The sequence below is a fragment of the Nerophis lumbriciformis genome, linkage group LG11 (assembly GCF_033978685.3).
Source record: "Nerophis lumbriciformis linkage group LG11, RoL_Nlum_v2.1, whole genome shotgun sequence".
Classification (NCBI taxonomy): Eukaryota; Metazoa; Chordata; class Actinopteri; order Syngnathiformes; family Syngnathidae; genus Nerophis; species Nerophis lumbriciformis.
In genome coordinates, this window is record NC_084558.2 from 35,640,287 (window position 1) to 35,656,362 (window position 16,076).

A 16,076-nucleotide genomic window follows, 5' to 3' on the forward strand; every position below is an offset into this window, starting at 1 on the left:
TCTTACCTTTACTTATAAGTGCGGGAACAGTGGTGTTCGTGTTGGAGGAGTTGTGAATGAATGAAATATGAAATCCGTGCTGCAGTCTGCAGGTGTACCTAATGTTGTGTCCCTGCAGTCGTTCACGGCGCGAGCATTGTTGTTTTTGCACTTTTTGGCTTCTTTTTAAGTGACTTTTTTTGGGTGGATTCGGTCTTGCACGTGGAGGGTTTGGGTGTGGGCTTTGGTTGGTGTGGCGCTCCCGTCGGGGGGTGCATTTTGCGGCGGAGGTGCATTAACCGGCACCAGGAGGCGGGATTATTGCGAGCCTCACACAGTGCGTCTTCGCAGCAGTTTTATGATTGCTCAGCACAAGAAATACGTTACACACATACAGTTGTTGACAAAATACACTGTACATTATATACCTCAGCTAACTAAACTATGGAAATGTATAATATAATTCATATAGCAATACGGTCTCACTGCACAGCAGGCCAGCAGTTAGCCGAGTCCGCAATCCATGTTGAGGCACAACGCAGTGACGTGCCTCAACTGGCTGCTGATCACCGCACCGTCTCTTCTCAATATTTGAACGGCAAATGTGAAAATTCAGCGATTTTCAACAAAAATAATCTAAAATTGGTGAAGTTAAATAGAAAATAACTTTATAGTATAATCACTGGATACATATAGCTATTTAATAATTTTTTTTCTTTTTACATTTTTTTTCTTTCCATGATGGCAGGTGAGATACAGTAAACCAGCGATTCTCAAACTGTGGTACGTGTAGCATGAGTGGTGCATCTAGTGGTACTTGATAAAAGTACAGTTATATTTTCCTATATTAAAACTGTGTGTAATGTTACAGTGGCCAAAATATTAAATATAATTTTTAAATAAAATCTCTGGCTTGTTTTAATGAATACTTAGGCGTACTACGCTACTGTACTTTAATGTTGGTCATTATGGTGGTACTTGGGGAGAGACAAGTTTTTTCTGAGGTGGTATACGGTGAAAAACGTTTGAGAACCACAGCGCTAAACTATGAAATGTATTAAATGGGCCACTAAATATGGGCCTGCAGACCACAAATAGCCTAAGAGTTTGAAACCCCTGATTTAAAGCGTAATATTTTTTTCCCAGGTGTGTATAGCGCAATTAGCATCTTGAGTCCAACCTGAGTCCTGCCAGGAACTCCATGACGCCGTTGTAGTTGCCCATGTTCCAACAGCACTTGGCCACATGGACCAGATAGGAGAACACTTCCCTCTTCTCTTCCATTGAACCAGCAGTCAGGACCAGCCAGGTCACCCATGAACTCACCTGTACACACAGTATACACGGGTGAATATAAGACCACACGCACACTTTACAGGCGAAGATAGTCTATCTATTACTGCTAATAAAACTGTCAAGCCCACCACTAGCTCACTTTAAACACATGCAAAAGCAATGTTTCACATCACAATGCCAATAAACGTAACACATACCACAAAAACCCAGGAGCGTGAACACTGACACACCAACATATGCATTCCAATACAGTCGTTAAGCAGAATGCATTCATTCTTATTTTAGGTTTCACATTCACCTTTCTCACTATGACTGACGGCACGTGCAGCCCACGCACAGCAAGTGTTAAAGGTTGGGAATGTTTTGTTCTACGAAAACCCTAATCCTTCTCCAAATTGTCCCTTTGGACCTGTTCCTACTCCTAACGTGATGGCTATATTTACTCCAGTTGAGGAATATTCAAAGACTTATTAGCTGAATAAGTATTTAATTTTAACTACGTTAAATGAACTTGGTGGCTGATGTACTTAAAAAAAGCTGCAGTTTTGATAAACACCACCTTGTACACCTTAGATCTGGGGTGTCAAACGTGCGGCCCACGGGCCTGATCAGTTTTACCCGGCCCGTGGGAGGAGTTTGCTAAGTATAAAAATGAGCCAACATTTTTTAATGAAAGAAACTGTTGTTCTAAATGTGTCCACTAGATGTCCCAATAGCAATTGTTTGTATATTTGTAGATCAGTGGTTCTTAACCTGAGTTCGATGGAACCCTAGGGGTTCGGTGAGTCGGCCTCAGGGGTTCAGCGGAGGACAAGACACACCCGACTCATCGTTTAAATAAAAACTTCTCCCTATCGGCGTATTACGGATACGACAACAGCAGAAGTCACACTGATTTGCAGGTGTGTAATTTGTTGTGAGTTTATGCACTGTGTTGGTTTTGTTGTTTGAACAAGGTGATGTTCATGCACGGTTCATTTTGTGCACCAGTAAAAAAACATGGTAACACTTTAGTATGGGGAACATATTCACCATTAATTAGTTGCTTATTGACATGCAAATAAGTAACATATTGGCTCTTAACTAGTCATTATTAAGTACTTATTAATGCCTTATTTGGCATGTTTTTATTGTAACCCTAACCCTCTAACCCTAACCCTAACCAAATAACTCTAAATTAAGTCTTTGTTACTTAGAATATGTTCCCCTAGTGTCCAAAAAACTCTAAATTAAGTCTTTGTTACTTAGAATATGTTCCCCATACTAAAGTGTTACCAAAAACATATAACTTTGTCTTGAATTTGAAAAAAATAAACATTTTATTTTTCACTAAAGAAGGGTTCGGTGAATGTGCATATGAAACTGGTGGGGTTCGGTACCTCCGACAAGGTTAAGAACCACTGTTGTAGATTATGCTCCATACAGTTTGTAAAAAAAAATAAAAAATACACGTTAGTGCACCATTTGAGGAAAATGAGCAAACTACATAAATAACATCCTGTAATTTGATTTAGATATTATTTTTTTATCTCGATAGATTGAAAATGAACACCAATGAGTTGACTGATGAACATTATCACATAATTTATTCAGAAAGTATAAATAACTACAAATAAAAGTAGAATACTATTATTACTATTACTAGTACATTTTCAGAATGTGCTTGTTCTATCTTTAAACAAAGAAAACAATCTGAAGTTGTCTTTATTTTTAAATCATCGTGCCGTGATTTTACCAGTGCGGCCCACTTGGCAGTAGATTTTTCTCCATGTGGCCCCCGACCTAAAATGAGTTTGACACCCATACCTTAGATGTATATATAGCTTATGAAAAAGTACAACAATCATGCACTAAACAGTCATAAAAATGAAAAAAAAAGGATTGAGATTCAATTGTGTGAAATGCCTTTACGGTATATTAAGAGGTTAACTGCTACGTAAAGGAGGGTGTGTTTATACTACCTTTTAACTTCCAATACCGATAATGGATGATTGAGTATTGGCTGATATCGATATTGATATAATACGATATTAGCAGGAATCATACATTCCTTTGTTATTTTGTAGTGTGGAATGTTACAAAAAGGTTTGATTAAGTGACATTACTCAAACAGAGAACAATGGTAAGTATGAAAAACACTTACCTATTTAATATTAACCATCTGGAATAGATTTATGCTGTCTTTAAGTTGAAGTGGATGGGTATTTTTTTCCTCGGTGACACCAAGTGGTCACAATAATTCATTAAGTTAAGTCCATGATGCCGTAAGATGAATAACGTGGACACTGGACACTTTCTATTATAGTACACCTATGCCTTGGAGACTTTGTAAGTAATATGCAACCATTATAATATGATACTTGTTTATAATGACAAATGACGATATTGTTCCATTAAGGACACTAATTAAGAATGGCTAGCATGCATGCTATTGTATGCTTAGCTGCTTGCTCCTAGTAACATATAGCCTACCATGCTTACCTTTTGGAAATTACTTAAGTAAAATACAAGAAAAGACCAACCTTGTGTGCTTATTGCAGGACATTTAGATGTTAACTGGCTGTTTTCACAAGTAAACACGCTGTAGGACTGCTTGTATCGGAGCTTATATCTGTGATTTTAGATGCAAGCCGATATTTTTTTTTTTTGCTGATATTTAGGCACGTGAGCACACTTTGAGGAAAAAAAAGGAGAACTGATGAAAAAAAAGGAACATTTCTGTCAGCATGAGGTGCTGCCATGCAAACCCCGAAATAAAATTTTGAAAATCAAGACTACATTTCCTGCATTACTTGGGTGCGTTTCTACACTATATTTTACCTTTAGACTTATTCTCATCTACCAACCTCCTTTGGCTGTCTTTTTGACACTTACATGTCCCATGTAATGTACCACAGATTTTTTTGTTTTTTTAGTAGATCATTTACTAACATTATTATCATTGAAATTCTATAACATTCATGCAAAGAACCCAGAAAGTGTTTCCCATTTGGCAACTCTATCCTATAGCCATGCCTCCTTGGTTGATAAACTTTCGGTGTTGTGACCTCTGTTTACAATCCATCCATCTATCCATTTTCTACCACTTGTCCAATCCGTCACGTCAAAAATGTATCTTCTTGCTGGCTATTAATAAATACTCTAGTACAGTGGTTCTTAACCTTGTTGGAGGTACCGAACCCCACCAGTTTCATATGCGCATTCACCGAACCCGTTATATGTTTTTGGTAACACTTTAGTATGGGGTACATATTCTAAGTAACACAGACTTAATTTAGAGTTTGTTGGACACTAGGGGAACATATTCTAAGTAACAAAGACTTAATTTAGAGTTATTTGGTTAAGGTTAGGGTTCGGGTTAGGGTTAGGGTTAGAGGGTTAGGGCCAGGGTTATAATAAGGCCATGCCGAATAAGGCATTAATAAGTACTTAATAATGACTAGTTAAGAGCCAATATGTTACTAATTTGCATGTTAATAAGCAACTAATTAATGGTGAATATGTTCCCCATACTAAAGTGTTACCATGTTTTATTACTGGTGCACAAAATGAACCGTGCATGAACATCACCTTGTTCAAAGAACAAAACCAACACAGTGCATAAACTCACAACAAATTACACACCTGCAAATCAGTGTGACTTCTGCTGTTGCCGTATCCGTAATACGCCGATAGGGAGAAGTTTTTATTTACACAATGAGTCGGGTGTGTCTTGACCTCCGCCGAACCCCTGAGCCCGACTCACCGAACCCCTAGGGTTCGAACGAACCCAGGTTAAGAACCACTGCTCTCGTACTACAACTGGTTTGGAACCAACAGTGTTGGGATTGTAATCATCCAAATATGATTAGCAACAAAGTTTACAGCCGTCAACGTTGTGGCTCGTAGAGCGAATGCAAGCAACGACAAGTAAGCTCGCGAGATGATGCTAACCAGCAAGCTTATTTCAGCGTCCCTGTCCTGCAATTCAGGGCGGTGTTTAGGCAAGCCAAACAGCGAGTACTTGCGGCTGAGGCGCAAGCGATCAACAAATTTTGTTTGGATATTGTGACGCAAAAATTAATGTTTAAATACGCAGATTTCCGCGTTTTCGTTAACATTTCACATGCCTGAATACTGGACCAATATCCTCTTTCAAATGTTCTTGTAATCAGACCATATTTTTCCGTATACTAGATGGAATCTTTACCATGGACCAATATCTGGACCAATATCCAATATAAATATTGGACACACCTAGCTTATACCTATAGTTTTTTGGTGCTTTTTTTTCATCCGGATTTGACTCAACCATTTTCCAGCTGAACAGGAGGGAATTCCAAACGTGTTCTCACTATGCCCAAATTGCGCTAGAGCTAGTTTGGAAGCGGTGGTGTATTTGCAACTCAAAACATATTTCAAAAATATGCTGGAGTGAAAGCGCATAAGCAGATCTTGAGCATAAAGGATCAGTATTCAAATGTAGGGTTAGGGGTTCGGGTTCAGGGTTAGGTTGTGTTCCTGAAAGTCACTTTGGCATGGGATCAGGACGTACCATGAACAGTACATATTGCTTTCCGAGAAGCAGGGTCAGGATGAGGGTTAAGGGTATGGCTTCACGAGTCTTCCTGAAAGTCTTCTTGTAACCGGATCAAGTTATGGCGTTTACATATGGCTTCATAAAATGTGCGTACTGAGAAGTGAGCCATACTCTGCGTGTGTAACTACCCAGACTCTGCGGTGTGAAACACAACACTTGTTGACTTTTTTTTTTTTTTTTTTAATTGTTGTTTTTTTTTGCAGCTATGACATAAGGATAAGCTCTGTCAGCAGCTGGCTAGCGTTACTGTCGCCATCTAAACCAATCTGACCAGCTGGGAGGCGGTTTTTGGGAAGCGTCCCGGATGAATGCATTAGACAGGAGTTCCATATTGTGGAGGGTCCACTTAGAGATTGGAATGACTGGAGACCAATAAGTTACACAAACACACTGTGATCCCCCACCGCCCTCCTTCCCGCCTTTGATGTTCGTGTGTCTGTCGCCGTCCGTGCTTGTGTTATTAGTTCAACTATGAGGGGTCAGCCGCTTCGTTGCATAACCAGTGATGACAAAGCGCTATGACAAACTCGAACCATGAGCACACTGAAAGCCTTTTCAGGGCTAAACACTGCCCAAACACGGCCCAAACTAAAAAACCTTGTAACAATACTAAGAAGGTCATGCATTGCAAAATCGATCTCTTAGCTATCGTTAACCACATGGTGTTTATTTAAAGGGGACCTATGATGAAGTTCCTCTTTTCTGACTTATAAATGTTGTTACAATATTGGATACTCGTGTTAAACAATGACAAAACGTCAAAACATAAGGTTCATGCGTTTGGGCGTGCCTCTGAACGCTGTGTTTGGAGTCTTTCTTTTTTCCAATGGGCCATTTGTGACATACTTATGTGGTCATTCTGGTCAAGCTGTGTTTCCAACTTTGGGACAATTTTGGGGGCCTCAACCTCCACTGTTTGAATCATTATTTTACTCAACAGAACAGCAACGATGCAAAAATATCCATTTTAAAAATAATTTTGTTCATGAATACGTCTCCTTTTAGCTGAGTAGTCAGCACGCTCGCTTTTCACAACGGCAACCTGAGGTTCGCGCTCTGCTCTGAGCAGTAGGAAAAAACAACCCAGCCGAGAGAGAGTACACAATCGCTACACGAAGCAGAGCTGTCTGTGATTGATAACAATAATAATTGTATTCTGACATCAAAATCGGGGGCCCCCTTTTTTTTTTTTTTTTTTTTTTTTTTTTTTTTTTTTAAATGGAGCTTTGTATTCATTTCCAGTTTATTTCGAACATGCATACGATACAATGTAATGCATCACACTACTCCAGTTGTTTCATTACAGCAAGTCCAAAAAGGAGTAGGAAGAAGCAGAGCTTATTTAATCCTACCCCTTTTCACACCATAGCAATTTTATCCCATTTTCTTGTTCTCGGTAACAGAACAGTGAATAATAAACCATAGTAACTAAACAAATATTAAATACATCAATAATCTTTGTCTCAATAAAACAAAGGTTCAAGATCTTCATCATAATTCTTGTTCTGTGTACTTTGTGAACACTAGTAATTTGAACAGTCTCTTAAACTGAATCATATTGGTGCTTTGATAGATACATTCCATAATTTAATTCCACATACAGATATTCTAAAGGTTTTAAGTGTTGTACGAGCATACAAATGTTTATATGCTCATAAAAAGTGTGCAAAGTGGATCCGTGAAAGACGGCACGTACTCGACCTGCAGGACCAACTGCACTGAGTGACTAAACAAAACACACTCCCATAATTATGCCTTTTGCAACCATAGACCACAACTTGTAGAGTAACTTTTACACACTTTAATTATCTGCTGCGCTGACAATACACCTGCTCAGTACGTGTTTAAGTTTATTTGGAACATGCATGCATACAACATGATACATCAGTTTCCAGTTCCTCTATTCAACATGTTCGAAAAGGAGTAAGAAGAAGCAGAGCTTATTTAATCCTACCCCTTTTCCTTTACATAGCAGTTGCTAAAACTTTTGTTCACTTCCTGTTCTCAATTTATTCACAATATACTCCATAAGTAATAGTAAAAGTAAATATCGTTGGTTATTGTTGTGAAACTGCTCTGTCAAAACTGGTGTGTGATGTCACGCTTTCATTTATTTTTTTCATTTCATTTATTTATTTCATTTATTGATCGGATAGTGTGAAGGTGTACCTAATGTTGTTACCGAGTGAATATATGTACTATTCATGAAGAATAACTATGTTTGTTTTCAAGATATATATTTAAACATTATACCTTTTGAAAAGATGATAATAATATTTTTAAGGGTGGGGTGTGGTTTTTAATTTGCTATCTGGTAACATTTTGCTGACAGACTCAAAAAACAGATAATTAAAGTGATTGTGGAGCAAAATACACACAAATTGACACCAAAGCATATCCACTAAATATTGTGTTATCTAGAGCAGTGATTCGCAAACTTTTTTCACCAAGTACCACCTCAGAAAACACTTGGCACTTCAAGTACCACCATAATGACCAACATTAAAATACAGTAGTGTATTATTTTATTCATTAAAACAAGGCAGAGGTTTGTTTAACAAGTATATTTAATAGTTTTGTTTGAACAGTAACACTGTGTTTGAATATTTATTTAAGTGATTCTTTGGTGTACCACCAGTGGTGTGCGTACCACAGTTTGAGAATCAATGATCTGGACCACAAGAAAGTGTTTTAAATGTAGATTAGAAGTTAAAGTTAAAGTTAAAGTACCAATGACTGTCACAAACACACTAGGTGTGGTGAAATGTGTCCTCTGCATTTGACCCATCCCCTTGTTCACCCCCTGGGAGGTGAGGGGAGCAGTGAGCAGCAGCGGTGGCCGCGCCCGGGAATCATTTTGGTGATTTAACCCCCAATTCCAACCCTTGATGCTGAGTGCCAAGCAGGGAGGTAATGGGTCCCATTTTTTATAGTCTTTGGTATGACTCGGCCGGGGTTTGAACTCACGACCTACCGATCTCAGGGCGAACACTTTAACCACAAGGCCTCTGACATCATAAGGCCATCATAAGTCCCCTTTAACAATATATTGCACAACACAACCAATGTTTTAATAGTGCTAAGTAACAATATTGCTGATTGACTCATTGTATTGGAGGTTCTTCTCAGAATGTCACCATTTCTCAGTAACAGGAGTTACATTATTATAAAGTCACACATTGTTTTGCCTATATATGGACCTATAATGTATGCATCGAGAATTTAGTACTTTCTCTCTTTCACGTTTTGACGCCTTAAAATGAAAAGCAGCCGATGTCCAAAGCATGCAAAGTGACATCATTCTCTATCAGTAGGTTTTTTTTTTTTGTTTATCATAAGAGTCACTTGCCAGGCACGACAAGAGCACATGGGTTTGCGAGAGTACACAGTGCGCACTTCAGCCTTGAGTCCATTAGGTGGATGACTCGCACGGCAAAAACAAAACAGGGTGAATTGGGGTCAAGCATAACAGAAGATACTAAGGGCCTGATTTACTAAGATCCAAATAAGTGCTAAACAGCCTGTGCAAAGTATAAAATTGTGTGTACCATTAGTGGGCGTGTTGCATGTAATCTGAAAAGAGTGTGCAAAAGTGTTGCAAACAGCTCTATTTAAATGAAGTTTTTGCATGTACTATGCAGCTGTCACCATAGAGACAATCATTTCCCTCCACATTCTTGTTATCGTACTACTAGGTGGCGTTTTGTTATGTTTTGAAACATGCAGCAGACAACTATAACATGTACCACTTTTTCTGGGCATTTTCGAAACAGTCCTACGGTGCGAGGTAAAACCCACCTTTTAGCGCACTGACTGTGCGCTCTGGTAAACACTGGCACTAACTGCGAGCGTGGGCTGGAGTAGTCCAGAGGAAGAAAATGCATATTGCAAGAAGTTTCTATTCCCCATATAGAAGACATATTAATATCTCCTATAGGAAAAATGTATATATCTCCTATAGGAGAAATGTATACATCTCCTATAGGAGAAATTAATATATCTCCTATATGGAGATAGATTTTCGAATTAACCACTATTCTTAACCGATTTAAAAAAACTTTTTGTTTTCATATAAAGATATTAATATACCTCCTGTATGAAAATGTTTTCACCATTAAGCAGACACCAAAACTAATCAGTTGAATGGGTTTTAACCAGCCCAGTCATCCAGCAGTTATAAAAGTAGAAAATGATATTGCTGAATACACAATATGTGTATTTTTTTTTAAATTTATGACATTCCATATACAGTATGATGGACACGTAGGATGGAGAATTCTCTGTCAATCGTCTGTCTTAGCAGCGCATCACCTGCTTTCTCACAGTATTGTGAGATTGTGCTACATTGCACATCCATTCCAAACATGCTAAATACTAGGGGTGTCAAAAAAAATCAAATTTTCGAACTAATCGCAATTTTTTTTAAATCTGTCCTGTTCAGTCACTCAGGCAAATCATATTGTTGATGTGGATGCCCATATCTGCTGTACAGATTTACTTTAGAAAAGGGAAATTTCGATATTCATCTTATTTGTATTTGACTTTATTAAATAATTTGGGTAGAATTATATTTATATATTTTTTTTCTTTTAAGTAATATTTATCAGAGCTGTTTATCTATTGTATGGATGAATGTAGTTAATCACAGAACTGGCATCCTAATTTAAAAAAGTACATTTTGAATCGCGAATTGATTCTGAATCTAATGGTTACCCCCAAGAATTTAATCAAGTTAGAATCGTATTGTGCCCAAAGATTCGCAGCCCTACTAAATCTAGACTTTAAACAGTGGCCACAGAACAGTTTTATTCTTGATAAATCACATTGCAAGTTTTTGGTTATGTGTGCATCTCTTTACAGTATTGTGGGCATTCTTCTAATCAGCATACAGTACAGGCCAAAAGTTTGGACACACCTTCTCATTTCAATGCGTTTTCTTTATTTTCACGACTATTTACATCCCCAAACTTTTTGACTCGGGGGCCGCATTGGGTTAAAAAAATTTGGCCCGGGGCCATGCTGTATATATACACATATATATATATATATATATATATATATATATATATATATGTATATATATATATATATATATATATATATATATATATATATATATATATATATATATATATATATATATATATATATATTTTTTTTTTTTTTTTTTTTTTTTTATGTGTACCGGTATATACACATATACATTGTCTTTATAATCCATTGGGACGGCGTGGCGAAGTTGGTAGAGTGGCCGTGCCAGCAATCGGAGGGTTGCTGGTTACAAGTATAACCCATTTATCATTTATTATCATTTTGTCATTTAACATTGATGTTCATCAACATTTAACATTGTCACAGTATCGATAGGAAAATTCATTTTTAGACAATATGATTTGCCTGAGCGGCTAGGAGACACCAAGAGTAACAAGCGGTAGAAAATGGATTAGAAAGGAAAGATTAAAAAATAAAAAATAATAATCCATCCATCCATCCATTTTCTACCGCTTATTCCCTTCGGGGTCGCGGGGGGCGCTGGAGCCTGTCTCAGCTACAATCGGGCGGAAGGCGGGGTACAAAAAAAAATAATAATAAAATAAAATAATAATAATAAAATAAAATAAAATTACTTGGGACTTCCTGTGGGCCGGATTTTGGATGCTGGGGGGCCGGATCCGACCCGCGGGCCGTAGTTTGGGGACCCCTGATTTACATTGTACATTGTCACTGAAGGCATCAAAACTATGACACCTGTGAAGTGAAAACCATTTCAGGTGACTACCTCTTGAAGCTCATCGAGAGAATGCCAAGTGTGTGCAAAGCAGTAATCAAATCAAATGGTGGCTATTTTGAAGCAACTAGAATATAAAACATGTTTTCAGTTATTTCACCTTTTTTTGTTAAGTACATAACTCCACATGTGTTCATTCATAGTTTTGATGCCTTCAGTGACAATCTACAATGTAAATAGTCATGAAAATAAAGAAAATGCATTGAATGAGAAGTCCAACCTTTTGGCCTGTACTGTATATTCTGCATATATATTAAGACAGACATGCTAAATGGATTGCGCTCTCTATTTTGCTCATTTAATAGACGCAATACTCGAGCTTAGGAGATCAACTTTGCATGCGCTATCAAGTCTGCATATGTTTTAATAAATGCAAACCTTAAGTAGATCTAGTAAGTGCGGTATGGACAAAATACACTTGGTTCTCGGTGAACCTACACAATTACGCAACAATTACTGCTCTGGTGATGTAAACAGCAGGACTCTTACCTCATTGAAACGCGCCACCAGGTCCTCCACGGCGTTACTGCGCCTGGCTGTCTGTGTGGGCATGTTGGGCGCAGACAGGGAGGCCTTGAGGTTCGGGTGCCGCCTGGTTTGACTCTCAGGGCTGCCCAGGTCCCGCGTCAGAAAGCAGAGGTAGTCCAGGGGAAATACCTTAGAGAAGACACAACATGTCAGTCCATATTGTCGCTATTTGTCTTCAGCAAGCATCCTCCTTCCTACCTGTTGGTAGAGCTGCTGCTCCTGCTCGGTGAGGATGCAGGCGATCTCCTCGGGGAACTGCACCAGGTGCCGCAACTCGGCCAGCTCTTTGCTGATCCCGCTCACGCTGGGAGGAAGTGTGCTGCTGCTGGTGCTGCTGCTGCTGCTGGTCATGCTGTTGGCCAGCTGACGCTCTGAAGACAAGAGGACAACTTTACATTTATGCTCATGCATAGACTTCCCACCCCTTTTCTTCGCCCCTCTAGCAGAGACACTCCATCCTCTTGGGAGACATTGATCACCTGCAGTGAGTTCCTGTTTGGATTCCACTCAGGTCCATTAGTCTACTTGTATGCATGTACACACACAACATCTCATCCTGCTTGCAAAGGACTAATGGACAGTTTGTCAAGTGTACATACAGTAGATGGGTAGTTCTTCAATGCAGGTCTTTCTTCAAATGTATATTCTTTTTATGGATGATAGATCAATTACATACACACACACACACCACTCCCTGGTCATTGTCAACAGTGTTCTTATACATAACGCAGGCAGACACACACTTCCTGGTAACCCTTGAGATGTTCAACAAGTCGTCATGACAACAGCAGCCGCAACTGTTTTTTTTACCCCATTTGATTTGTGCAACTATGAACACACGCAGGTTTCACAAATATATAAGGTGATTCAAACAGAGAAGAGCTCTTAATAATATGAGCAGAAGAGCGCAGAAAGGAAACAAAAGTAAGAATAAACGTCAGAGTTATAGAAGCATAATCCTCCAGTAAATACTGCCAATGTCAAAACATTGCGGGGCTTGTATATACAAGCCAGGGAAGCATTTGATTAAATATGAATCATAGAGGAGAAAAGGCTCAAAACATCCATCTTCTTCCACTTATCCGAGGTCGGGTCGCGGGGGCAGCAGCCCAAGCAAATATGCCCAGACGTCCCTCTCACCAGCCACTTTGTCCAAAACATGTTTACACTTTTGTAGTTACGACACTTTGGTTAACCTACTTCAACTAATGAACCTTTTCTATAACAATGTTATTACCTTATTTTTCGGACTATAAGTCGCAGTTTTTTTTCATAGTTTGGCCGGGCTCCAGTGCGACTTATATATGTTTTTTTTCCTTCTTTATTATGCATTTTCGGCAGGTGCGACTTATACTCCGGTGCGACTTATACTCCGAAAAATACCGTAATCTGTTTCAGTGTCAAACTGTCATTATCATACTGTACAGTAAGTGTACAAAGAAGAGAACCGCTGTATTGTAAAGCTTAATAAAACAACAAATTATATACATGATTGTTTACCCCACCTTCTGTCCGAGTATATCTGGGATAAACTCCAGCACCCACGCGACCCCAAAAAGGGACAAGCGGTAGAAAATAGATGGACGGGCTTACTTTAAGTGCCCGGGAGGTGAGTCTCTTCACATTCAACAGACCTCACTCTGCTGTGTGCATAACATTGATTTTCCTTTACCAGCTTTTTTGCTCGTACCGTTTTTGGAAGTGGAACCACCAAAAAAACACACAACAAAGTAAAAAATTAACAAAGTTAATACCTTTATCACCTACAATACAAAGATGACATGCAGTTTTTTCTAAAAAATAAAAAAAAATGATTACGGTGGTACCGCTGTTTTGGTAAGTAATCCAAAACGTTCACCAAAACCGAAGCAACCTTTCCCGTAAGAAATACAGTGGTACCTCCACTTAGGAAGGCCGCAATTTAAGAATATTTTGAGATAATTGTTATGCTTTAAATGATCTTTTAGCTAGTGAGTGTGAAAGACATTGCTAAGAAGAAGAAACTGATATTCATTGAATTAAATAAAGAAATCATCAAAAATGTGTCGCTAACTTGGTGCAAAAACCCGAGCATATTACTGCTAGTTTTCACCATACTGAAACAGACTACCGGTAAGTCTAACGCCAGCAAAGAAAGTTAAAATAATATCGAGACGGCTGACATTTATCCATGAAAATATGGAGAATCTGCTGATGGTGTGTTTGGCGCAGCTGGAATGACACACCTTAAGTCCACTCTCCGAGGCTGTTATTACATTACTAAAAAAAAAACTACTAGTTGTTGCTAGTATATTCTATTGTTATACAATATTTCTTGTCCCTGATTAGTTTTTATTTTCAAAAGGTTTAAAAAAAAATGTTTTTAGATGTGCTGTTTTGGAGGGACCAAGCATGAATTAAATTGATATTTTTTCCAATGGCAGACATTGATTTGACATACAAGTGTTTTGAGTTCAGAGCTCCGTCACAGAACCAACTAAGCTCATAAATTGAGGTACTAATTTAATGTAAATCCAATTAATCCATTCCAGTAATCCATATATTAACACAAAATCCTGGTACCCCAGCACCTCCAAAACCCTCAAATCTAGACTCCAAACATCCCAGGACAAGCTAGTCAGATTACTTCTAGACCTCCACCCCAGATCACACCTCGCTCCTACCCACTTCTCCAAAGTGGGCTGGCTCAGGGTGGAGGACAGAGTAAAACAACTTGCACTGAGCCTAGTCTATAAAATCCGCTACACCTCCCTGATACCGAAGTACATGTCAAACTACTTCCTTAACGTAAATGACCGCCATAACCACAACACCAGGGGGAGCTCCACTAACCACGTTAAACCCAGATTCCGATCTAACAAAGGTCTTAACTCATTCTCCTTCTATGCCACATCAATGTGGAATGCACTCCCAACAGGTGTAAAAGAAAGGGCATCTCTATCCTCCTTCAAAACCGCACTAAATGAACACCTCCAGGCAACTTCAACCCTAGACTAACACCCTCCCCCTTCCACATCCCCGGGTTGTAAATAATCAAATGTAAATAATCAAATGTAGATACTTATTCTTATGCTTTCGTATCTCTCTCTCTCTATGTCCACTACTTGCTGAACATATCCTACCAAGTCAGACCTACACTGTTTCAATGTCCATTTCTCTGATGATGCAATTGTTAATGACTGAAGTGTTGATATCAACCAAACCTAACCCCCCCCCCCCCCGCCCCCCCCTCCACATCCCACACCCCAGATTGTAAATAATGCAAATAATTCAATGTATATACTCTGATGATTATTTTGTGTGATGACTGTATTATGATGATAGTATATATCTGCATAATGAATCAATTTAAGTGGATCCCGACTTAAACAAGTTGAAAAACGTATTCGGGTGTTACCACTTAGTGGTCAATTGTACGGAATATGTACTGTACTGTGCAATCTACTAATAAAAGCTTCAATCAATCAAAAAATACATTTTATAATAACAGTTTTACATGCAGAAAACAATGCAAAATAATAAAAATGACCAATGAAATGGATAAACATTTTACATAACTTTTTGCATTTATTTGAGATTCTTGTTGGTGACGAGCACAGGAGGAGGAATGGAGGGAGGGGCCAAGCAGACGCCACCTTTGTACTTTGCTACAAGTTATCTCTTGAATTCTATAGTGTTTCTCATCTTTATCAAAATACTGTTTTGGCCCCATGGTGGCTTATTTTGCAGTCATACTCGATAAAAAAAAAGGCTGATTTACCAATACGTGGGATTCTTTGTTTGGGCACTTAATAAAGCGTATATGCATGTGTATAGAGAATAGCTAGTGAAACACAATGTTTGGCTGTACAATATCACAAGACGATATACAAAAAACTTTTGGATGCAAGAAGAAACATGCATATA

General features: G+C 38.5%; 1 protein-coding gene across 1 annotated transcript in view; it reads right to left on the reverse strand.

Annotated features, from left to right (window-relative positions):
* The window catches only part of plce1 (phospholipase C, epsilon 1), a 141,480-nt gene that overhangs the window by 44,379 nt on the left and 81,025 nt on the right, over window positions 1-16,076 (reverse strand). The window contains exons 8-10 of the mRNA XM_061966740.1: window positions 12,369-12,541; window positions 12,132-12,299; window positions 1,160-1,305 (exon numbers count right to left, since the gene is read on the reverse strand). Of these exons, the coding sequence (XP_061822724.1) occupies window positions 1,160-1,305; window positions 12,132-12,299; window positions 12,369-12,541 (487 nt within the window). The remainder of the gene's footprint in view (window positions 1-1,159; window positions 1,306-12,131; window positions 12,300-12,368; window positions 12,542-16,076) is intronic.